The 25,953-nt window shown below is 36.7% G+C and overlaps 1 protein-coding gene across 2 annotated transcripts in view; it reads left to right on the top strand.

The window, feature by feature from the left end:
• Positions 1-2,765: 2,765 nt before the first annotated feature.
• The window catches only part of SPAG16 (sperm associated antigen 16), a 221,404-nt gene continuing 198,216 nt past the window's right edge, over positions 2,766-25,953 (top strand). Inside the window, exons 1-3 of one of the 2 annotated variants that reach the window (XM_011990874.1) lie at positions 2,766-3,006; positions 14,056-14,102; positions 15,249-15,344. In XM_011990874.1, the coding sequence (XP_011846264.1) occupies positions 2,871-3,006; positions 14,056-14,102; positions 15,249-15,344 (279 nt within the window). In that variant the 5' untranslated portion in view covers positions 2,766-2,870. The remainder of the gene's footprint in view (positions 3,007-14,055; positions 14,103-15,248; positions 15,345-25,953) is intronic. The other variant, XM_011990873.1, reaches the window with a different exon arrangement.

Here is a 25,953-nt window from a genome sequence, read left to right as displayed (position 1 = left end):
TCTTTTCCTCCTTCCCTCCCTCCCTCCCTCCCTTCCTTCCTTTCTGTCCTTCCTTCCTTTCTTTATTTCTTTTTTTTTTTTTGAGATGGAGTCTTGCTTTGTTGCCCTGGCTGGAGTGCAGTGGCATGATCTCAGCGCACTGCAACCTCTGCCTCCCGGGTTCAAGTGATTCTCCTGCCTAGCCTCCTGAGTAGCTGGGACTACAGGCGTGTGCCACCACACCCGGCTAATGTTTTGTATTTTTAGTAGAGACAGGGTTTCACCATGTTAGCCAGGATGGTCTTGATCTCCTGACCTTGTGATCCATCTGCCTTAGACTCCCAAAGTGCTGGGATTACAGGTGTGAGTTATCGTGTCTGGCTGAGTGCTCCATATTTCTAAAAATATTTAAGTTTTATCTTAAATTGTTTCTGTATGTTTAAGTTTCTTAAAAATACAATACCCAATTTAAGCTTGCATATTCATTCAATATTTTAAGCTAATTTTATTAACGATTATTTACTGAACACATTTGATATACCAGACATGGTTATAAGTGCTTTTCACGTATTTTGTTTAGTCTTTACATTTTAGTAAGGTAGGTATTAAAATCTCTGGTTTACAGAACAGGAAACTAAGGCTCAGAGAACTTAATTAAGGTCATACAGAAGAGGCTGGAGACAAACATCTGTAGAAGATGACACACTACATCTAAAATGTCAGAATGATGAGCCATTGTAACAAACAAAAACAAATAAACAGTAATTGTTCTGAGAGATCCTCCTTCGTGTCTTTTATGTTCCTACATGTCTTGTTAGATATGCCAAAAATGTAAGGCTTTGACTACTCCTTACTCAGGTCATTTGTGAAGGCTGGATTTACAGGAAACAACCTTGAGAGATGAGGTAATGCCTTCTTCTGAAACAAAGAGCAACTTTTCTATAAAAGCAGTGGATTCTCCAGTGTCAGAATTCTTCTCCTGTATTTTCAGCCTCCTGTAATTGTTCCTTGCATTTAATGAGCACTCAGGAAATGTGTGATGTGAGAACTCAAGGACAAAGAGTAGGGTAGTAAAAGAATAGGCACCAGGAATGAATTATCTGACTATTATATCTACCTGTGACCCTAGATTATTCTAAAAAATAAACAAAATCAAACATTTAATAGAAATAACAGCTAACATTTCTTAGTATCTTCTATGTTCCTGGAAAGTTCTTAATGCTTTATGTTGCTTTACCCCTTGCAACAGCACTTTGAGGTAGGTAGTATTGTTGTCTTTGTTCTACAAATGATGAAACTAGGGCCTAGAGGCATTAAGTAGTAGTTTGCCCAATGTGTCATAGCTAGTAAGTGATGGAAGCAGGCTCTGAAAGCTGTCTCTCTGGCTCTGACACATGAAGTCTCAAACCCCTCCTTAGGAAGTTACTGCTATCTTTTGGTAATAAATGGGAGCTTTTATGGGATCACTGGCTTCCAGTTTTCATCAAGAAATGTAGAATGAAAAATAATACCATTCGCCCTGGCAATCCCATTACTGGGTATATACCCAAAGAAATAGAAATTGTTCTACCATAAAAACACATGCACATGCATGTTCATTGATATTCACAACAAAGTCATGGATTCAACCCAAATGCCCATCAATGGACTGGATAAAGAAAATGTGGTACACATATACCATGGAATACTATGCAGCCATAAAAGAATGAGATCATGTCTTCTCAGGGACATGAATGGAGCTGGAGGCCATTATCCTTAGCAAACTAATGCAGGAACAGAAAACCAAATACTGCATGTTCTTACTTATAAGTGGGAGCTAAATAATGAGAAGAAATGGACACAAAGAGGGAACAACAGACACTGTGGCCTACTTGAGGAGGAGAGTGGGACGAGGGAGAAGATCAGAAAAAATAACTATTGGGTACTACACTTAGTACCTGGCTGACGAAATAAGTTATACACCAAACCCCTGCGACATGAGCTTACCTGCACATGTACCCCTGAACCTAAAATAAAATTAAGAGGGATAAAAAAGAACAAATATTTGCAAGGAAAAGGGCCTTGAATTTGCTTCTGATACATACGCAATATAACCTGAGGAAGATCCTCTCATAGCAGTAAGACTACACATGATAGGGCAAGTGTCAACTATATACATTTGTTAGGACCAAATTTGTAGCTCATAATTTTTATGCAACTGTTTTTACCTTGGCGAGAATCAATGCTACAAATACTATTCCAAGTCTTAGTATATGGAACCAAACTCAAAACAGATGTCCAGCTAAATGCATTAAAGATCACAAGAAAGGACTTGACAAAGCTGAACACCATAGTTCTTTATTGCTAAGCGTCTGGTAGCTCCCCTGGGTCAGTCTTTCAATTATGATTTCTAGAACTTTATTTTTTCATTTTTAAAAAACTTCTAGGTGTTGAGAACTCACCTTTTCTAGTAGTTTTCCCTGGGAACACTTGGGGATCTACAAACATCTGAAATTAGAGGACTGCTAATGGGCAAGAATCAAGAGAAAGGTAATTCAGAGACGACAACGAAGTGGGAATGAAATTATAGGGTCAAAGAGAAAGAAAACCAAGCTGCTTGGGTAGGAAGGTGCAATGCAAGCCAATTGTTTATTGTATCTTGTCCGCTCCGAGAGCTGCGCCTGAGCTCTCGCGTTAACTAGGCAACAACGTTGCCACGGTAACCGGGAGGCCCGGGAGTGCGACAGCTACTTGGACTCCTGGCAACCCTTCCGTGCCCCGGGCTCCCGTGGGGCGGGGTGAGAGATGCCGGGATCTCGCGAGAGCTGCCTGGGGCCGTTGGGCAGCGTCTTCGCTGTTGCCCTTAGGGACAGCTGTGGGCCGGCCGGTGGAGGGGGCTCGGAGCGCCAGAGATGGCTGCTCAGGGAGGGATACCGAGCTCCGCCGTAAGGGTGCTGGAAGAGGCGTTGGGCGTGGGTTTGACGGCAGCTGGGGACGCGAGGGACACGGCGGACGCGGTGGCGGCTGAGGGCGCCTACTACCTGGAACGTATCCTTCCCGTGGAGGCGCGGCTTGCTGCGCTGTCCGGTAATGGGTGTTGGGAGGAAGGCGAGGGCCTCCCACTGGGGGCGCCTTTTGAGCCTTGGGGCCACTCTCCGGAGGAGACTTTGTTGGACTTCAAGGCGCTGTTTTTGCCACCGCAGTCTTCCTAAGAGCCACTCACTGAATTTCTCGCCCTTAGTAGCTCAGGGTGTCCCGTACCTGTTAGAAGAGTTGGGAGACCTTCCAAGGCCTCATACTTAGTAACCACTCAGTACATTTTGGATGACGGGTTGCTTTTTATGTTAAGGCAGCACAACAAATTGCTTCAACCCTCCTTGCAAATAATGGGTTTCCTAAGTAAGCCCTCAATCTTTCAGAAAGCCGTCCCAATAAATTCAACGGAGAAACGTTAGGAGACCAGGGAAAGACCTCTGCCATTGGACATTTAGAAGCTGAAGCTCAGAATACCCAACCCACGATCCAGTTGGATGGTCCAGTTAATGCTTAAATGCTTAGTTTTGATAGCATTATCTTCCTGGGTAGTTCCAAGTTTTACTATTTAATAATAATAGTAGTATAGTTGCTTTTTTTTTTTTTTTCTCCTTGAGCAAATAATGATCTGGTGAACTACACAGCTCAGAGATGTTAAGAAGAAAGCAGATAGTGATTAACGATTTTTATCGGAAGTAACAGAAAAATTGAATAACCATGTGTGGATAATTAGGTCCACTATTTCTTGTGCTAAGGCTTTAGAACTCCCTTCCTCTAGTTATATAGATTAATCCCTACTAGGGAGACGGGGAGGGTTCATGAGAAAAAGACATCTAAGTCCTTTATTCAGGCGGTAAGAAAGAGATGATTATCTGTTCAGTTCTTAAAGATACCAAGGAAACTCCAAAATCTGCCAAATCTTATTTTTTTGTCCAACTGTAATCCTCCCCAGCTTTAATTCAAGATTTCAGAAATCTAGCAATGATTCATTTTGTGAGCTTTGACAAGCCGATTAACCTGTCCTGACTCAGCCTCAGTACACATCCACACTACAGAGAGCTGTGAAGAATTTAGTTAAAAGATTAAAGAACATATGTAGTATTTTATTGGGTGCCAAAACGACTTTTACAGGAATAGAAATTCGAATCGCTTGAAATCAATTTGAAAGAAATATGTGGGTGCTTTAGTTGTCATAAGTGAGGTTTTATACTGTTTTCATAGATCTAACAGGCTGTCTTTTCCAGTAATATTCCTCTTTAACAGCGATTTTCATAATTCTTCCTAAGCGTATCTATATCAGTGCCCTCGCTACTGAATGGTAACCAGGCATCTTGTAATTTTGTTTGCATTAAAATTATTTCCGTAAACACATAGTTTAATTGTTAACATGAGATTGACAGGTAACTTTTTGCAAACATCTTTGTGAAATAAATGGTAGGAGTCTAACATGACAGAACTTTCAGCAATGAAAATCAGGTTTACTTAATTTGCAGGGAGCTCACTGAGTCCCACCTGCCAAGATGTAGCAGTTTGCAAACCTGTCTTACAAAGACTTCTTCAAATAATCACACTTATTGGAACTTTAACACATATAAGCAACTATAACTTTTTAGGATTTTACTATCCACTGTGTGAATTATCCAACCCATTTACTTTTCTTCTTTCTTTGCTTGACTGACTACTATTTTGTATTTTAACGAAAGGGTAGTCAGGGGATACACAGTTAAACATTTAACCAGTTAATTTTGCTATATTCCATGCTGAGGGAAGAGGTTTAGTCATTTCAGCTCCCAGTTGAAATGAAGTTTGAGGATTGCTTGTGAATACCAATTTTTCCTGTATCCCTGGGCTCTCTTCACATGGTTAATTAAGAGTTGCCTGTGTAATGTTATTTGACATTGTTTCTTAAGGCAATTATGACAGTTGCTAAAGTGAGACTTCTTTTGGTTAAAAGTTTTTGCTTTCAGGTAATTTAATTGAGCTATTGTGGTGGGTAAATAAAAGTTATAATATGCACAGATGAATCAGAAATCTGATGTCCTCTGCTTCCCACATATACTCAATGACTTCTAATCTGCATTTGATCTGGTCTTCCCTTATTTATGACTGAACAGATGGCTCCTAGTACGTTAGACAATGAGCTATCAATACCGAGCAAGACTTTCAAAGAAGTTGACTTGAATTCTTCAGGAAATCTCTCACTTTTCTGCTTTTAAATACTCAAATATGAAGAATATGAATAGACTAATGTCCAAACCAGAAACATAGCCAGGATCCGCCTTGTGGGGGGATATTAATAAAGGTCCCATGTCCTTTATGATGGTTTACACACTGTGTTCAGGAAAAAGAGTTCTTACCTTGCAACACCCCTTCCCTATAATCTCCTAACTCTTAACAGTGCCACCTATTTCTCTTCTAAGGAACCTCAGAATATCATTGCTTTTATGTTTTAGACTTCAACAAGATGAGATACAAACATACATGACATGGTTCTTAGCTATTGTCAGAACACTAAGAAATTGAGTTATGGAGTACATGAATCCTCTCCAGAACTCATCATTAGAAAAATACTTGCAGCATTATAAAATATAAGGTGAGATTTTAGCTATGTGATAGATATGTAAAGGGTCAAGTAGGTATCTCCAGAACCTAGAAAGAAGGTTGGTTGTCTTTTGTGAATGAATGAATATCTTATTAGAAATCAACACAACTTGGGTGAGGTTTTCAATTGTAGTGAGGAAGGGCTGCCTATAAATGTGTGGCTGCAGACATTTGGGACTGCCCAGTTCCAATTGGAAGGCCAGAATGAATTTGTACTAAGAAAGCTAAAGGTTAATTGATTTTGTTGTTCCTTGTCTAAAGAGACTTTGTTCAAGGAAGAGTAAGTGAATACATGGACCCTAGGAAAGTGGAGCCTCAAGATACTGTTTTTGTTACATATCTCCCTCTACATGGACATCTGGCTCCTCTAGCTTTTGATTATTTCCTCTCTCTAGGCATTCTAATACTAAGGATTTGGCTTTTTAGATGATAGGTGTACATTTACTTGCCATTGAAAAGGTCTCCCCAACCCCCGGCAGCGATTTCTGAGAGTTGAGTAAGTTTAAGCCAGTTCTGTGAAGCTAATCAGCTCTGGATGGAGTCCCAAAGTCAACTCTTTCTGAAACTCCAAAATTAAGGACTCTAGACCCTGAAATACGAGGATCACACTAGACTGATGCCCTTATCTGAGATACTGAGGACTGTAATTGAAGTAGCAAGCCTGTAGATAAATATCTTAACCTCTACCATGCTACCTTTAGAAAAAAAGTATTTTTTTAAGAGATGAGGTATTGCTCTGCTACCCAGGCTTGAGTGCAGTGTCATGATCATAGCTCACTGCAGCTTCAAACTCCTGGGCTTGAGCAATCTTCCCACCTCAGCCTCCTGAGTAGCGGGAACTGCAGATGTGCGGTACCATACCCAGCTAATTTTGTTTGTTTGTTTTTGTGTTTGGTAGAGATGGGGGTCTCACTCTGTTATTCAGATTGGTCTTGAACTCCTTCAAGGCATCCTACTGCCTTGGCCTCCCAAAGTGCTGGGATTACAGACATGAGCCAGTGTACCAGTTTGCTGTCTTCTTAAGTAACTGTTCTATCTAGTCTTTCACTGCAATAGTAATGTTCACTGATAACTTTAATTAAAATTTAAATTTTCCTTATTTTATTGTATTTTATTTTTTGAGATATCACCCAGGCTGGAGTGCAGTGGCACGATCTCGGCTCACTGCAAGCTCCACCTTCTGGGTTCATGCCATTCTGCTGCCCCAGCCTCCCAAGTAGCTGGGACTATAGGGACCTGCCACCACACCTGGCTAATTTTCTTTTTTTTTTGTATTTTCAGTAGAGATGGGGTTTCACCGTGCTAGCCAGGATGGTTCACTTTGGCCTCCCAAAGTGTTGGGATTGTAGGCGTGAACCACCGCACCTGGCCTTTCATTTTTTAAAATTTACTGTATGGTTTTTAACTTTTTTTTTTTAAAGCTAAACATTGTAGTTAAGTAAAACATTTAGAAAGGTGGATGCATAGATTTCTTTTTCTTTTTTAAAACTAGCATTCTCTTAGATACATATGTTAGCCACTTTTTCTTCTGTTATAAAATGGTACTTCTCTGAAATGTTTGTAGTATTAAGTGAAAAGACATTTCTAAAATCCTTAGTAATTGTTATGAACCCTAATAGTGTATTTCTTATCACTGGAACTTTATGCATGGGTTCTTAGATATTAGAACATACATACCCTATGTATATTCAAATGAAAAGGATACACAACCTGCATATAGACAGACTAAGAACTATGTTATTAAATCCAGAGTGTTGATATTTACCTGTGTGAAAGTCATAGGCTATTTGGAGAGAAAAAAATGTGTTTTGCTGTGTGTCCTTTAGTCAAATGTTAATGTGCAGGTGACTACCTGTGGATCTTTAAATGAAGAATCTAATTCAGTAAGTCTGGCAAGGGGGCTGAGATTCTGCGTTGGTAAGAAGCTTCCCGGTGCTGCGGGTGCTGCTGGTCCAAGGACTGTAATTGAAGTAGCAAGCCTGTAGATAAATATCTTAATGTTTAGCCTTTATATTTTCAGATAGAAATATCACATGTAGAGCCCATATCTTTGGATCTCCTGGCTTAGAAGTTGGAAAGACTTACACCATCAGCTTCATGAGCACTATGAGTCTTATATGCTGAACAGAAGTTATTTTCCAGTGATGAAGGTAGAAGATACGCAATAGCTATCTAGAACAGGAGTGGCCAGTACATTTCTCCACTCTTACCGGTTCTGTTGAATTGGTAGTGGCTCCCTGGTATAGGATATTAATAAGAATTCTGAGTCCTTATGAAGACTGTGTGGTAAAAACTGCAGGGAGCAATTGGCAAAAGGGAATGTGACCACAAGCATGCTAGCTACCTTCCATTTTTGTCTGTATTATTCAGTTATTTAAACTGGCCTTCCTAAGAAAGGGACCAAGACTATGGTATTTGCTATTTACAGTATTTTTATTTCAGCTTAATAAGTAAAATGTTGATCATGGAAGATCCAGGCTAGATTTTAGATTGCCTCTGTGTACATTGGCTCTGCAGTGATGGCAACGATTACAAAATGATTTCTGTCTATAGTAGCTTTGGGAAATCATGTAAAATATAATTAGCTATATGTTTCACTCCAGTTCTTTATAAAGATGCTGCTGCTACTGGCAGTAAACACTACCTACAAATGCAACAGTGGAAGAGACCAGTGTGTAAGGTACTTTGTATGCTGCTCGCATCTGAAAATTGTTCATTGGTTTCTGGCTCTGGTCCATTTGTGGAATGTTACTTGTCTCTCCCTCATACCAGTTGGCACCTCAAGCTCTGCGCCATTAGGCCAACCAAAATGTCTCACTGAGGTTTCTGGCAGTTGTGTTCTCTGCAGTACTATGATGGGCTTAGGGCTCCCTGGCAGTTTCAGTGTGGGTGTTACATTTTCCCATTTTCTGAAAAGATTGACAGTATCAGGATCTGGTGCAGGCTCTGCTAGTGCAGAAACTGTGAGATAGTTCACCCATGGTGACCAAATACCAGGGAACTAATTCATGCTATGAAACTCACAAGTGCTACTAAATTCCTTCCAGAGCAAATGGAGATTTGTGAGGAATGGGAGCCTCAGTCTGTGTCTAGGTTATGACTAGGAATACAGAACCTGTTTTGAACTTGGATGGTACTGTAGGCTGTGGCTTCAGGGCAGGGAGAAAAGGGGAGCCATGGACACTACCCTAGGCAAGAGCAGTCTAGAAAACCAGGCACAGTATTAAGTGTCAAGTCAAGGCCAAGTGTGCAGATAGGTAAGAACCAGATATGAGGGGAACAGACGGGGCAGAAGAAAATTTTGGGACTGAAATTCACCAGTGTTCTTCGAAGGAATACTAGGCAGTTAGAGGGAAGGGAGTTTTGTAAGGGCTCAAAGGCAGCTTGACGTTAAGAAACTGGTTTTAGGCCAGAATGCTAACTTATTATTTCAGTAGAAAAATAACTTTGCATGAGAACTGTGATTAGCTTAATTGTATGAATGTTTCCTAGAGAGTAGGATCACCTAAGAGATTAAATTACGGATGAGAAAGTTGCTCAGTGAAAGTAGAACCAGAGTATACAGAGTTTTATCATTCTTGACGAATTAACCTTTTCTACTCTGGCAAGATTGCTATACAAAACAATGCTTTCCGAAGTTTTTCACATACAGTACTCCATCACATCCTACTTCACTCTGCCTTTTATGCTGTCCCAAGGGCCAAGGGGATTGATATCTCTACGATGCACTGTTCTTTTTGTGAGAACCCAAGAATGTCATTTCTGTCGGGCTTTGGAACGAGATATTGCTGGATATCTGTAGAGAAACTCATCTGTTTTCATTGGGTCGATACAGAGATAGTGTCTGATTCCATGTCCCTTTTTACCCTAGTTACTGGGAAGCTTAGAGTCAAATCTGGGGGTTATTTTTAAACAATCTTATGAGACCTATGGTATGTGCTGCATCTTAATCTTATTTCTATAATACTGTTTTCTTTTCTCCTCCAAATTTCACATTCATTAATTGTCACATTTTGTATAGTGTGTATATTTGCAAACTGCTACAGAATCACTTTAGGATTAGTTTGTGCACCTGTCTCTATTGCCAGCTAGCTAGCCAGGTAAACGGATGCATACAAACATAAGTGTCAAAGTACATTTATGTCTTTAATAACATCATGACATTTAAACTGAGTTGCCTTTGGGAAATTTTAAGTATAAATTATATTGTGGAAACATAAAAATCAATCAAAGTATGTATTTTCCTAGTTTGATTGTTTTGTCCACTACCTGACGTATTGTCTCATCAATCTCTTGCCCTTGGTTAGATTTCGTTTTGAGTCTGTAGTCGGTAGCTCTTTTCTGCTTCTCTTTCCTCTGGGGGTCTTCAAATTAAGCTATTTATGTGATTTAATTTACCTGTTATTAATGTAATACTTGAGAGTTTTTGGAAAAAAAATAGGTGAGTTCATTACCTAGGATATTTGTAAAAACATATTGTGTATTCCTGTTGTCTCATTGTAGAAAGTACGATGTAGCAGCAAATTTATGGCATTTGTATCTCAGGAATTTATCTTTGTCATTCACAGCTATGTGATCTTGGGCAAATCTTTTAATCTCTGATTCAGTTTCTTCATTTTTAATTTAGAGATGATTGTATTTGTGCCATTTGACCTCATTGGGTTGTTGTGAGAATAAATATAGTTTTGGTCCATGTGAAAATACTTTTAAGCTTTGTAAAATGGTATTTATGTTTTCTCTTAATTTTTTTTTGATTGTGGGAAAGTAATACATTTAGGTGATAAAAAGCCATTGTCCAGAGTATTTGCTGGGTAGGAGTATATAAGTGTTGTTTGATATTTTTTATGCTTTGAGGACAAATCACTTTTTTTCTACTGTATATTGCCATGTGACATCTTCCTCATATAATCTTATCAGTAGTTGGCTTATTTACAACTTTAAAGTCTATCCAGAAGATTCTAGAATATTCTTTTTGAAATTATTGTAATGTGTACATGGTGAAGGATGGCATTGCTTTTCTGAAGACATACAAATGACTGTATACAAAATTACTTTCTAGGAACTGTCTCTCAGAAGGGGTCATGCTTTTTCATAGAAAAGAGGCCAACTTCCTCTAGCTGAACCTTCGGAAATTTTATCTTATATAAAACAATCAAATATATAAATCTATAACTGGAGGGAAATTTAAAATGTCTTTTATTCATTTTAACATATGGGGGAACAGCGGCATGAGAAATGTAAGAGATTTTTTTTTCCATAGATACTCTTTCCAGAGTGAGAAAAGAAATGACAACAAACACTTGTATATCATTTACTATAAGCCAGGCACTAATCTAAATGCTTTACATATATTGACTCTTTTAACACTCAGAATATGGGAGGAAGCCAGTCTCTAAAATAAAATGACACCTTGATATGGTTTGGATCTGTGTCCCCACCCACATCTCACCTTGAATTGTAATAATCCCTATGTGTCAAGGGCAGGACCTCGTAGAGGTAATTGGATCATAGGACCAGTTTCCTCCATGTTGCTCTCGTGATAATGAGTGAGTCTCATGAGATCTCATGGTTTTATAAGTGTCTGGCATTTCCCCTGCTTGCACTCATTCTCTCTCTCATGGCGCCCTGTGAAGAAGTGCCTTCCGCCATGATTGTAAGTTTCCTGAGGTATCCCCAGCCATGCAGAACTATGAGTCAATTAAACCTCTTTTCTTTATAAATTACCCAGTCTTGGGTATTTCTTCATAGCAGCGTGAGAATGAACTAATACGCGTCCAGTGAGCCCCACCTCCTAATATTCATGCTCTTGTGTAATCCTCACACATTGAATAGGCATGACCCATGTAACCGGTAGGATAATGAAGAAATGATGTGTGACTTCTGATCTTTGGTCAGAAAAGCTATTGTGGCATCCACATTGTTTTCTTGGACTGCTTATTCTGGGGATAGTTAGCCCACCATATCTTGAGGATGCTCATGTAGCCTGTGGAGAGACCCACATGGGGAGGAACTGAGGTCTTCTGGGAAACTAGTACTATGTCAGTGAGCTGCCATGGAAATGGATCCTGCTGCCTCATCTCAGCCTTCAGATGACCCTAATCCTGCTGTCATTTTGACTGTGACATGAGAGACCCCAAGTCAGATTCCACGAGCTAAACCATTAGTGAGTTCTTGATCCAGAGAAACTACAGTATAATAAATGCGTGTTGTTCCTTTTTCAGCATTATTGACATGTAATTGACAAAATTACGTACATTCAAGGTGTACAACGTATTTTGATTTACATATACATTGTGAAATAATTACCACACCCAAGCTAATTTACCTGTTTACCTCGTATAGCTACCTTTTCCTTTTTTATATTACTTGTGGTGAGAATATTTAAGATCTACTCTCTTTACAGATATTAAGTGCACACTACATTATTATTAGCCATAGTTAGTGTGCTATATATTAGGTCTCCATAAATTCTTCATCTTATAATGAATGTTTGTGCAACCTTGACGAACATCCCCATTCTCCCTACCCTCTGCTCATTGGTAACTCCCCTTCTAATTTTTCCGTGGAGTTGGAATTTTTTTTTAGAGTCCACATATAAGTGAGATTATGCAGTATTTGTCTTTCTGTATCTAACATTTCACTTAGCATGACCTTCAGGTTCAGTATCTGGAGTAGGGTGTTAAATAAGAAGTAACAGTGGCTTTGGAACTGGGGATTAGGGAGATGTTGGAAATACGTTGTTAGTGAAAGATAAAATACCTCGAACAGATTTCTAGTAGAAGCCTTATGTTCTTTAAAGAGGCTGATGGCAAGGAATTAGAGAGTGAGGCAAATACTATTAGAAGCTGTTCTACAGTAATAGATAATAAAGGAGATATTTTACTCCTTGTAGGATTTAATATAGATGAATTAAGGTTATGGAATAGACTGAAGTATGCAACTATTTTTGTGTGGTTGTTGTTTAATCATTTAGCTATTTTTGAGCCTAATTACTTTTCGCTATGTTATTAGGAGAGGCACTTACTCATGTTTGACAATAAAATATCGACCTTTTGACAGATACCTCGTGTCTGAGGGTTGGTCATAATGGAATGGGGCTTAAGTGTCTCCTGCAAGTGATAGGGATAAGAAATACAGGGGAGAATGATTACTTGTGATGGAGCTTAGTAGCAATAATACATTTATAGGTTTAGATCTCTAAGGAAAATATTTGGCAAGCACTTTATGTATTTATGTGGCACCAAAAACCCACACAGAACATGGAGAAGCAATGGGTTCTTTTAGTTCCTAGCTGTGGAACCTTATGCCTCTGATTCTTGATTTGTAAAATAGAGTTATAGTTCCAGCCTCATAGACAGGATGAGGATGAAATTAGTTAATACATGGAAAACCCTTAGAACAGTTCCTGTCTCCTATTAAATACTGTGTAAGCGTTATCTATTCTTGTTACAAACAACAGAAGTTGTTATATACCCCTTCAGCTAACGCTTGGTTAGCATAATACCAGAGACATTTTATAATCAGCAGCAAAATGAAAAATAGGCTAATCCTCTCTTTGATTTTCATAACCACTGTCATGCATTAAAGTGTTTAATTCACACATTTTAAATTTGGCATAACCAAGTCAGTGTAATAAAAAAAAATGTAAACCTAACAACAACAACAACAACAAGCATTGATGGTGGGCGCTATGATTTACCATAAAATATTGTCTTGAAGTATTCATATGTAATTAGAGTAACTTACAATTTTTGAAAGTCTTAAAGCAATTCTCATAGAATTATTTTATGTTAGAATCATTTCCATTGATATTTAATTTCTTCAGTATTTATGAAATTTTGAATTATGATGGCTGTATACTTTATATTCACTTAAAAATTAAGTTATCTTTCCTATAAAGATAATTTAAAAATGGAGATATATGGAAAAGTTAAATTTTATTGATAAAAACATTGATATGTGTTCTTTACTTAAATATTGGTGTGCATTTGTTTTGTTCATTCACAATACTTTAAACCAAATAAAGTCGCATTTTATTCACGTACTGTGAATGGTTAACTCAGGAGCTCTGGAAAATTCATTGTGGTTTAGATTGAATTTGAAAAATTTACTGTTTTTTCTTATCTCTTTCTAATTCACGCTACCTTATGATATTATATGTATTTTCATAAGCCTTGATAGAATCAAGTTGAAAATCATTAGATAGATAGAAAACAGACACACAGATAGAAATGTAGGTTTTCATGGATTTGAGTTGTAAAAAATAATGAAGTATTTTGTTTTAAAATATCTAGATTTATAGGCTATATGAGGAAGACAAATTTTTTGGAGATTAAATTACATATATTTACCAACTTCCTGGTAAGATAGTTGAATCCAATACTATATTTGAAGGTCAAATCAATTTTTGTGTAATAATTTTATTCTATATTTTTTGAGATTAAAACTTGACAAGATATTCAGAGGTCACCATAACTGAAGCGTCTGAAGATGACTATGAATATGAAGAGGTAACATGTTAATTTTAGGTGTTTATTCTGTAAATTTTTTGCAGTCATTCTCATGAAGTGCTCATTTTATTTTCTGAAACAGGTAAGAACCATTTTTTTTTTTTTGTTAAGAGATACTAGTTTTTCAACTGAATTTAGCTTGTATCAGCTGATTAAGAATGAGATGTGAAAATTCTATTTAAACATTTAAATTGGATAATATATCTGATTTTTTTCATTTTCCTGTTAATTGTCCTTCAGGTTCAGCTCCTTATTGCCTGTAGATTCCTGCCATAAACTGTTATCTCTGTTCAGGAGGCACTTCCTTCCTGTCATCCAGTTTGCTCTTGTCAAGGATTCCTAGATTCCCACTGCCCAGTTGGAGCTCAGGCCTTATGCATCCCTTCAGCTTAACTGTACTTCTGTCTAATGTGGTTCCTATCTCAAAGCTTTCCTTTAATTCTTTGTTCCCGAGACCTATCATTACTTTGGACACTTGGAGGATAAAATCACTGGTAGATGACAGAGGCTGTGAATGAAACTGTGTGGAAATAAGCCTGGCGAGCCTGGGTGAGCAAGAGATGGAATGAAGATTGGAGACAGGCTTATAACTGGTGAAATGGAGATTATATGTACCACATGAAGTTCCTGGTTGAGTTAATAAATGTAAAGGGCCTAAACCAGTGATCAGTACATAAGAAGCTTGTGTTAAGTCTTAACTGTCATTAATATAATTACAATCCATCACATCCTTTCAAGATTTTAATGCTCAGTGAGTTTTATTTTTTAATAAACCAGAGATTTTCAGTTGCTAGTAGTTATGAAAAAGTGATGGCGGAGAGCACTTGGGATGGGGAGAGAATGGTGATATTTAGATAGCCTTATTATTTTTTCAGCAGAATTATTAGATTGTATTTTCTATTATAGATAAAAGCAGTTGCCCACAAACTAACCTTGAATTTATTAGAAGTGACACTTATTGACATTTACAAGGAAGTCAGAAGAAAGCAGTTATTCATTTTTCATGGATCTTCAGAATGACATGGTGTTTTACATAAAGTATTTCTTTGATCCTTTGATTTGTGAAGAAAAATTATTTCTAAAGTGAAATAAAGTATTTTATATTTCTGCTCACTTTTCCTATCCTTCTCTTCCTCTGTGAACTAGATACCAGATGATAATTTTAGCATCCCAGAAGGTGAAGAAGATCTGGCAAAAGCAATTCAGATGGCCCAAGAACAGGCTACAGATACTGAAATTTTGGTGAGAATTTGAACACTAGTGTAGTCTATAGTTTAGCAGTATGAAGTTTGGAAAGTTTTTTAAATGTAAATACTTACCAGTCCTATGTTGTATCGTTTTCATTTCTGTATATTTGTGATCAAGCCTTCACTTTAAGATAAGCAGTCATATTTACTCTTTTTTGGATTGCCATTCTCCACATCATGGTCACTCTTGCATGACTTTGTATCAAGTGACACCTTCTCTCCGAACTCTGATTAATCTCACTGGAGGATAAACCAAGAATTTTTAACATTTATGTTTAGAATTTAGTATCATATACAAGTTCTACAGTCTGTTTTGTAAACATTTTGTGTTTTTTTAAATGAAAGTATTAATCTTACAAGGAATACTTATATTATGACTTTTTCTTGTGAGGTTTATGAACTAATTATGTTAAAGAATGTGGTGGGGGATGTCTTTTGATTATAATACAATGAGCTAAAAGTGCGTAAAACTGATGGCATTCCTCTAAAATTGAAAACTCATTGAAATTTTGAACCATTTAATATGATGGCAAAAATATTTTTTTAATGTTTTATTTTGTACAACATTAAGAAGGATGCTTTCTTTCAGTGATTAACCCCTTTACTACTGAGAAATGTGAAGGAATTTGTGAAACTTCTTTTTGGTTGCAGATTTGCCTGCCTTAGTGTGGAATTGTATGTGAGACTTTACTGCAGATTATACCATGTCATTCTTTCCATATTCTGTAGACTTCTTCAATCTAGAAGTCCAATAACTCCTTTTCAAAATGTCTGTCCACTCAAAATTGGAATAAAAGCTCTAGAGGAAGATTTTTTCAGGCCAGAATTAATTGCATTCTGTTGTAAATGGAGGGCTACAGCTCACAGTAAATGACGTTCTCTAATGCATCCCATGGACATAGCTTCTTCTTGGTAGACACAAAGTGAAGTCTATTACATAGACTTATTAGTCTGTTGGATATCTCAAAGCAATAATTTGTAGGAATAGTTTTAAAATGTAGGAATAGCATTTTCAGTGACGTGCAGCTGATATGTTTATTCACTTCTCATCATCCTCTTGCTTCACATCACTAAGGATTTTGACAAATTCTTTATGTACCGCTCATTTGTATTGGTATTTGGTAAAGTACATATGGCTAATACAGAGCTTGGCACATAGTTGGCACTAAATAAATAGCAGTTAAATAAGAGAATGAATAAATGAATCATTGAATGAAAAAACTATGAACAAAACTGTAATTGCTTCTTTTGGCTGTCATGCTCGAAAGTGTTTATAGTGCAAAGATAAATCAGAGGGCAGTTGAGGAAGAAATCCATTGTAGTAGCTGTTGTATCTTCTGAGCCAAATATCAGTAATTCCTCTTTTATCAATTTATTGGAAGCTTTTCTTTATCATAACCTCACATGAGTTAACATTCTTGATTTCTGGCATGCCTATAGCTGATTGACTCTCATTTAGCTTCTTTTTACCTCACTTTAAAAAATTCTTTGGAGGAACAGTATTATGCTGAAAATTCACAGAAGTTGTCCTTAAGCTGTTAAAATTAAATATGGATTCATTTTGTCATAAGCATATTTATATTTTTTAATTTGCTTTTTATTTCTAAATATTTTAATCTTCAGCAATTTGAATTGTGCTATGGACTTTCTGTTTTAAAGAATACTTATTGCTTGTTTAAGCAGTTTTTTGTTCTGATCTTATATATATTCATAAACAAGATATATTTTCTTCTATGTTAAAGGATACAGTAATCTCTATGTACAGACCTCTTAAAATTTTCATTGAAGATTGCAAGTAAAAGATTATGATACTATTAGGAAAGTTAAGTTGAAATAATGTAAATTGTCTTATTTGTTAAAATATTAACAAAAATGACTTATTGAATAGTTGACATTTAAATAAGTTCTTATGATTTCCTTTTTTTTTTTTTTTTTTTTGAGATGGAGTCTCGCTCTGTCGCCCTGCTGGAGTAGTCCAGTGGTGCAGTCTTGGCTAACTGCAAGCTCCGCTTCCCGAGTAGCTGGGACTACAGGTGCCCACCACCACGCCCAGCTAAATTTTTTTTTTATTTTTGGTAGAGACGGGGTTTCACTGTGTTAGCCAGGATGGTCTCGATCTCCTGACCTTGTGATCTGCCTGCCTTCGCCTCCCAAAGTGCTGGGATTACGGGCGTGAGCCACCGCGCTGGGCCAAGTTCTTATGATTTCCTTTAAACATGGGTAGTATAGATTAAATATTTGAGAACTGATTGCATGGTTTGCTTTATAAATTTTAAATCATGTATTTGATACTATCCGTTTTCTTGGTAGGTTCAGTGATCTGAATTCTGAATTAAATGTATTTTCATTATATTTAAAGTTATTCTTGAAAAATATTGAGAAGATAGGAAATGTTATTAATCTGTAACAGTTGTGTAGTTTGGTTATACTATCAGTTGTTTCTTGAAATTGAAGCATTTTACAAGTATGAATACAAGTAAAGATAGGACTATGTATATGTTCCTCAGATTGTGTCTGTGTGTCTGTGTGTATTAGGGATATTTGTATGTAAATATATGAAAAGAAAGGTCCACTTACGTTTAAGCTGGGTCTCCCCTTCTAGACTCTGAGCCTTTTTATAAGTGTATTTTTGCCATTTTTTTTGATAATTCTTTAGCCTCTTTGGTTATTGATATTTTATTCTGTTAATTTTCAAGGTGCAGTCTCAGAGGTCCTTTATACTGCTATAATTCCGTAATGACTTCTAATTTTTATAAATGTAGAATTTTGATCTTTATGACAGTAGCAAGACACCCAAGTCGTATAATTGTTCAGTTCCCTGATGCTTTTCCTCCTCCTGCTGCCCCTTTTCCTCCTCTTCCTTCTCTTTTTCCTCCTCCTCCTTTTCTTCCTCTTCTTCCTCCTCTGAGAATTTAAGTAGAATTTATGAAATTTCTTTGGAATACTTAACTAGTTTTGGAGAAGACTAACTGATGACTAACCCAAGTGATAATGTTCTTTACCATATGTATCAATAGTTCTCAAAGTATGTGGGAGGTCTTTTGGGGTCCCCAGGACCCCTTTTAGGGAGTTTATGTTGTCTTTCATTTTCCAACTACTCACCTGCTGGAGGATTCTCTTCATATAGCTCAACTGAGACAACATATCACAACAGGTGAAATGCAGAAACAAATATGGGGATCTAGCTGTTCCTCTAGACATTAAAAAGATTTGTAAAAATTTGTAACAGTGCCACTCTTCTCATTAGTTCTTTTTCTGTTTTGGAAAATGTAGTTTTTATTTAAAAACTTCTGTCTATGTTATCTGTGTAGAAGTTTTGTTATAGTTAAAGTAAATAAATGAATATTTTAAAATTTAATATCTAATATGTAATTCTTGATAGGTATAACTCAGATAAATAAGTGCTGTCTGGAGTACTCAGTAATTTTTAATAGTATAAAAGTGTTGTGAGAACATAAAGTTTGAGACATTTTATAGATTTCTATTCTCAGAAATTTTCAAATATGTTAAGAATTAATATAAAATGTTTTCTTGCTATTATGTTAATATACCAAAATATAGTCTAGGATTAGTAAATTTGTATTCCTTTTATTTTGATCTTAATCTCACAAGGGATTAATATTAGGTTGGTGCAAAAGTAATTGCGGTTTTACCATTACTTTTAACGGAAAAAAAAAACACAATTACTTTTGCACCAACCTATACCATTATGTTAACTCTCACGTATCATAATGTTAATGGATTGAATTTTGAAACAATTTTCATTACTTTTATAGACTCAATTGCTAGGTCCCAAGAAAAAGAGCTGTTTGTCATTACTGAATTCGCATCCTCTTCATGTACAACTTAATTTTAGTTAGAGACCCAGGCTCCTTGTACTCAAAGCCAGGTCTGCAGATTATCCAAGCCAATATATTTGACTTAATGTGAATTAAGGAGTTGATGAAATGAAGCCCCAAATAAGGTAACATTTAAGTTTTAAGACCACTTGGATTTCATTGTTTATTTTTTTGGGTCTCACTGGTCAACTAAAGTTGTGAAAGGAACTCACATTAAAACAGTTCAAAATTTGTCAAGATACTTGATTTTAATATGTGGTTTAGCACTTCTTGCAATTCAACATTTAATTAGTTCTTAAGTCTGGAAAGTTTTATGTCCTCAACATCTTTCATATCCTTCTCTTTACCTTCATCCTCACTTAGTCTACCTTAAAGCTACCTTCTTTCTTCTCTCATCTGAACTACTGCATGCTGCTGGTACTATGCTTCCTTCTATTCCCACCTAAAAGATGTGTCTAATGCAAATTTCAATTTATCTCCCCTCTCCGTAAATTCACATAAAGACACATTGGGTGTCTACCCTTCTACCTACCTTTGCTTTCTTGATATGCTTCCTGTTTAGCTTTTCCATTTTATCTTTGGTCCTTTCTCCATAAGACCCTGAGCCTTAATGGATTGAATTGTCACCCTTGTTTTTGCCTCAGATGTTTTATTGCATTGAATATTGGTTTATCTTTCTTTATCTGTTGTATTTCCTCATTGTCTGTAAAGTTCAACCTAACAGTCTCCTTAACAAAGCCTTCATTCACCTATCTAAGGCAAGGGAAATACTCTTCTCCATTGTGTATCACGTCACCTAGCAGATTTCTATTGTTGCAATCATAACACACTATAGAAACCTCTCTGTTAGGAAATGTCAGCTTTAGAATGTTCATAGACAAAATGAAGCTATGTGCTAGAGCTACCATTATTTGTCCTCAACAGATTTTTGGGTCACATGTGACTAGAGTAATGTTTGATCATTCAGCAGTTTGCAAAGTGAGACCATGTTTTGCTAGTTTGTAGATTGCTTACTTTTTTGTGCTTATTTTGTGGTGTTTTGTTAACCTCGTAATTAAGTTAAAAGCCATAATGAGAGTTGTATATAATGTATAATAGGGATAAAAGTGCAACTTAAGTTTCTTACGCATACATAATGGTTGCATGTATGATATCTGTGGATACATAAGTAGAATTCCATCATCAAAATTTGTAACAAAAGAGCTCTGTATTATAATGTTTTGTTTTTACTAAATGAGCCTTTCAGTTTCTCGAGACAGAACTGTGTCTCATTCATATTTAATTCCCAGCATCTTTCATGGTACATGGGAGATGTCATGGTACATGGGAGATGCGTAGTATTGACATTTTGGCAATATTGATTCTTCTAATCCATGAACATGGACTGTGTTTCCATTTTGTTGTTTGTTTTTCAATTTCTTTCATCAGTATATTATAGCTTTCATTGTAGAGAGATCTCACTTGATTGGTTAAGTTAACTCTTAGGTATTTTATTTGTAGCTATTTGTAAATGTGATTTCTTTCTTCATTTCTTTATCAGATTGTTAACTGTTGGCATGTAGAAATGCTACTGATTTTGGTATGCTGATTTCGTATTCTGCAGCTTTACTAAATTTATCAGTCCTAATTGTTTTTTTGGTGAATACTTTAGGTTTTTTTCCAGTATAATATCATAGCATTTGCAAACAAGGATAATTTGACTTCTTCCTTTCTGATTTGGATGCCCTTTATTTCCTTCTTTTGTCAGATTACTCTACCTAGGACTTCCAGTACTATGTTGAGTAATGGTGGTGACAATGGGCATCCTTGTTATGTTTCAGATCTTGAAGGAAAGGCTTTCAGGTTTTCCCCATTCAGTGTGATACTAGCTGTGGGTCTGTCATATATGGCTTTTACTGTGTTGAGGTATGTTTCTTCTACCTTCATGTTTTTTGAGGGTTTCTATCATGAAGAGATGTTGAATTTTATTAAATGCTTTTTTCAGCATCAATTGAAAGGATAATAATGATTTTTGATGTTCATTCTTTTGTTATAATGTATCACATGGATAGAGTTGAGTAAGTTGAACCATCCTTGCATTCCAAGGATGGATCCCACTTGGTCATGATGAATGACCTTTTTAATGTGTTGTTGAATTAAATTGGCTAATATGGTGTTGAGGATTTTTGCATCTGTGTTCATCAGGAATATTGGCCTGTAGTTTTCTGTTATTCACATGTCTTTGGCTTTGATATCAGGGTAATACTGGCCTCGTAGAATGAGCTTTGAATAATTCCCTTTTCTTCTGTTTTTTAGAATAGTTTGAGTAGGGGTGGAATTAGTTCTTTTTTAAATGTTTGATACAATTCAGCAGTGAAGCCATTGTGTCCTGAGCTTTCCTTTGCTGGGAGCGTTTTTATTATGGCATCAATCTTGTTACTTGTTATTGGTCTGTTTGGCTTTTGAATTTCTTCATGTTACAACTTTGGTAGGTTGTATGTGTCCAGGAATTTATCCATTTCTTCTAGGCTTTCCAATTTACTGGCATGTAGTTGCTCATTGTAGCCTCCAATGATCCTTGAAAATTTCTTTGGTATTGGTTGTGATGTCTCCTTTTTCCTCTTAATTGTATTTATTTGAGTCTACTTAAAAAAATTTTTTTTGGCTAATGTTTTGTCAATTTTGTTTATCTTTTCAAAAAACCAACATGTGTTTTATTGATCTTTTGTATTGTTCATTTTAATTTCATTTATTTCTGCTCTGATGTTTACTATTTTTCTTATATTTATTAGGTTTTATTTACTCTTGCTTTGCTAGTTCTTTAAAATGACTCATTAGGTAATTTATTTAAAGTTTTTGTTTATTATTGATATAGGCACTTGTAGAGAGCCAGCAAAGGGATCATGACAAACTCAACATTCCAATGGGGAGGGTATTTGATCAAACAACAAACTATTTGTCATGAATGCAGGATATGGGCAAACTTGTGACTGTGCCTACCACCAGAAGGTTTGCTGAAAGCAATCACTCCCTGGCGCTGTGCTCCTTGAGGTTATCTACTGGGACATCTAGAGCCTATTGTTTGAAGAATGCAACCTTGTAAGCCTGCTGTAAATCAAACTGCTGACCGACAGTCACCTGACAGTCACCCGTTCTTCTCACTGTCTCTTTTACCTAATAAATATGGAGTACTGAAAAAGCTCAGAGCCCTTGTTCACTAGAAGCAAGGAGGCCCCGACCCTTCTTCCAAATATACTCTTTTGTCTTTTTCTTTATTCCTGTGTTCATCATCCTTTGTTCAGTCCCCCAAGGTCCATGCAGGTGGCAAAGTGGCGCCCATACAGGGACTTGAGGACATTGGCAGGCACTTTATGGCTAAAAAATTACCTGTTAATACTGCTTTCACTGTATTTCATAGGTTTTGGTATGTTGTGTTTCCACCATCATTTGTTTCAAGAAATTTTTCAATTTCCTCTTTGCTTTTCTCATTCAGGAGCATGTTTAATTTCCATGTGTTTGTGTAGTTTCCAAAATTCCTCCTGTTATTGATTTTTAAATTTGTTTTATTATAGTCAGAGACGATACTTGACATAATTTCAGGGTTTTAAAATTTTTTTATTTTTTAAGATTTGTTTTGTGGCCCGATATGCCAGGCCATATATATCCCAAGGATAGAGATAGTCTGTTCTTGAGAATGATGCATGTGATAAGGAGAAGAATGTGTATTCTGCAGTCACTGGAAGAAATGTTCTGTGAAATAGCTATTTCATTCATTTGGTCTGTAGTGCAGATTAAGTCTGATGTGTCTTTGATGATTTTCTGTCTTGATGATCTGTCCAATGCTGAAAATGGGGTCTTCAAATTTCCAGCTATTATTGTATTGAGGTCCATCTCTCTCTGTTTGGCTCTAATAGTATTTGCTTTATATATCTGGATGCTCCACAGTTGGGTGCATATGTATTTACAACTGTTATAATTTCTTGCTGAATTGGCCCCTTTATCATTACATAGTGACTTTCTTGTCTCTTTTTGTAGTTTTTGTCTGAAATCTCTTTTGTCCAATATAAGTATAGCTACTCCTGCCCCTTTTTGGTTTTCATTTGCATGGAATATCTTTTCCATTCCTTTATTTTCAGTTGCTTATTTTCAGTTTTAGAGGTGCAGTGTGTTTCTTGTAGACAACAGATCATCAGGTCTTAATTTTTCATCCATTCAGTCACTCTATGTCTTTTTATTGGAGGTGGTTTTAGTCCATTTATATTCAGTGTTATTACTGATAAGTAAGGAGGAAGCACCTGCCATTTTGTTGCTTGTTTTCTGGTTGTTCTGTGGTCTTCTCTTTCTTCTTAATTCCTGTCTTCCATTTAGTGAAGATTATTGGTGGTATGATTCAATTTCTTGCTTTTTATTTTTTGTGTATCTGTTGTATGTTTTTTGATTTGAGGTTACCGTGAAGCTTGCAAATACTATTTGATAACTCATTATTTTAAGCTGATGACAACTTGGCATTTATTACATAAACAAACAAAAAAAGCAAAGAGAAAACTGCTGAAAAGTCTCCACTTTAACTTAATCCTTCTGCTTTTTAAGGTTTTATTATTTCTATTTATATCTTATTGCACTACCTATATTTCGATGTTGTTGTACTTTTTATTTGATCAGTTCACCTTTTAGTCTCTCTATTAAGGTATGAGTAGTTTACATACCACCATTACAGTGTTATAATGTTCTGTGTTTGTGTGCTTACTATTACCAGTGAGTTTTGTACCTTCAGATGCTTTTTTCTTGTTCATTAACATCCTTTTCTTCCAAACTGAAGAACTCCCTTTAGTATTTCTTGTAGGACAGGTCTGGTGTTGATAAAATCCCTTCCCTTTTGTTTGCCTGGGAGAATCTTTATTTTTCCTTCATGGATATTTGAGGTTTGAAGGATAATTTCACTGGATATACTATTTTATGATACAAGTTTTTTTTTTCCATCATAACTTTAAACATGCCATACCATTGTCTCCTATCCTGTAAAGTTTCCACTGAAAAGTCTGCTGTCAGACATATTGGAGCTATATATGTTGTTTCTTTTCTCTTGCTGCTTTTAAGATCCTTTCTTTATTAGTGACCTTTGGAAATTTGATTATTAAATGCTTTGAAGTAGTCTTCTTTGGATTAAATCTGCTTGATTTTCTATAATCTTCTTGTACTTGAATACTGATATCTTTTCTAGGTTTGGTATGTTCTCTGATGTTATCCCTTTGAATAAACTTTCTACCCCTATGTCTTTCTCTACCTCCTGTTTGCCTCCTGTTTACCTCCCTCCCTCTTACTCCATCCCTGCCTCTACCTTTTCTTTAAGGCCAATAACTCTTAGATTTGCCCTTTTGAGGCTATTTTTTTAGATCTCATAGGCATGTTTCATTCTGTTTTACTCTTTTTTCTTTCTCTGACTGTATTTTCAAATAGCCTGTCTTTAAGCCCACTAATACTTTATTCTGCTTGGTCAATTCTGTTGGCAGGAGGCTTTTATGCATTCTTCAGTTTGTCAGTTGAATTTTCAACTCCAGAATTTCTGCTTGATTCTTTTTAATTTTTTTCAGTCTCTTCATTAAATTTGTCTGATAGGATTATTAATTCCTTCTCTGTGGTATCTTGAATTTCTTTGAGTTTCCTCAAAACAACTATTTTAAATTATCTGTCTGAAAGGTTGCACATCTCTGTCTCTCCACAATTGGTCTTTGGTACCTTATTTAGTTTGTTTGGTGAGGTCATGTTTTCCTGGATGGAAATGCTGTGGATGCTTGTGGATGTTCATCATTGTCTAGGTATTGAAGAGTTAGGTATTTTATTGTAGTCTTCACATTCGGGGCTCCACATCCTTCTTGGGAAGGCATTCCAGGTATTTGAGGGGACTTGGGTGTTGTGATCTAAGTTTTTGGTCACTGCTGCTATATGTTCATTAGGGGTCACTCCAATCTCAGTAATGTTGTGGCTTTTGCAGTCTTTTAGAGGTACTGGCTAAGTTGTCTTGGATAAGATCAGGAAGAATTCTCTAGATTACCAGGTACAGACTTTTCCTTTACTTCCCCCCAAACCATGGGTGTTTCCCTCTCTGTGTAGAGCTGCCTGGAGCTGGAGCAGGGTGGATAGAAGCCACCCCTGTGGTCACTACCACTGAGACTGTGCTGGGTCTGACCTGAAGCCAGCACAGCACTGAGTCTTCCCCAAGGCCCATTCACTGTAAATCACTGCCTGGGTAACTCCTTTGTTCACTCAAGGCCCTAAGGCTCTACAGTCAGCAGGTGGCCAGGCTTGTGTTCTTTCCTTCAGAGTGGCAAGTTTCACCCAGCCTAGGTGCATTCAGAGATGCTGTCTAGGAGCCAGTGCCTGATTTGTTAATCTTAAGAATCTACCTGGTGCTGTATTCTACTGCAGCTGAACTAGCTCCCAACCCTCAAGACAAAGTTCTTCCCACTCTCCCCTTTCCACAATCAGGGAAGTCTACCACCAGCGTGGGCCCATTGCAAATACAGCCTGGCTACCACCAATGTTCACTCAAGGGCCAAGGACTCTTCAGTCAGCTTGTGGTTGAAGCTGCCAAACCTGGAACTCTCCCTTCAGGACAGTAGTCTGCCCTCTGGCCCAGGGCAGGTCCAGAAATTCCATTTGAATGCAAAAGCCTGGATTCAGGAACCTCAAAGGGCCCGCTTGGTGTTCTACCCAACTAGGGCCAAGCTGGTTCTTAATCTTTAAAAGAAAGTCTCCTTTACTCTTTCATTTCTTTTTCTCAAGCAG

Source organism: Mandrillus leucophaeus, unplaced genomic scaffold (genome assembly GCF_000951045.1).
Source record: "Mandrillus leucophaeus isolate KB7577 unplaced genomic scaffold, Mleu.le_1.0 Scaffold386, whole genome shotgun sequence".
NCBI classification, from domain to species: Eukaryota; Metazoa; Chordata; class Mammalia; order Primates; family Cercopithecidae; genus Mandrillus; species Mandrillus leucophaeus.
This window is presented reverse-complemented; position numbering and strand designations above follow the sequence as displayed.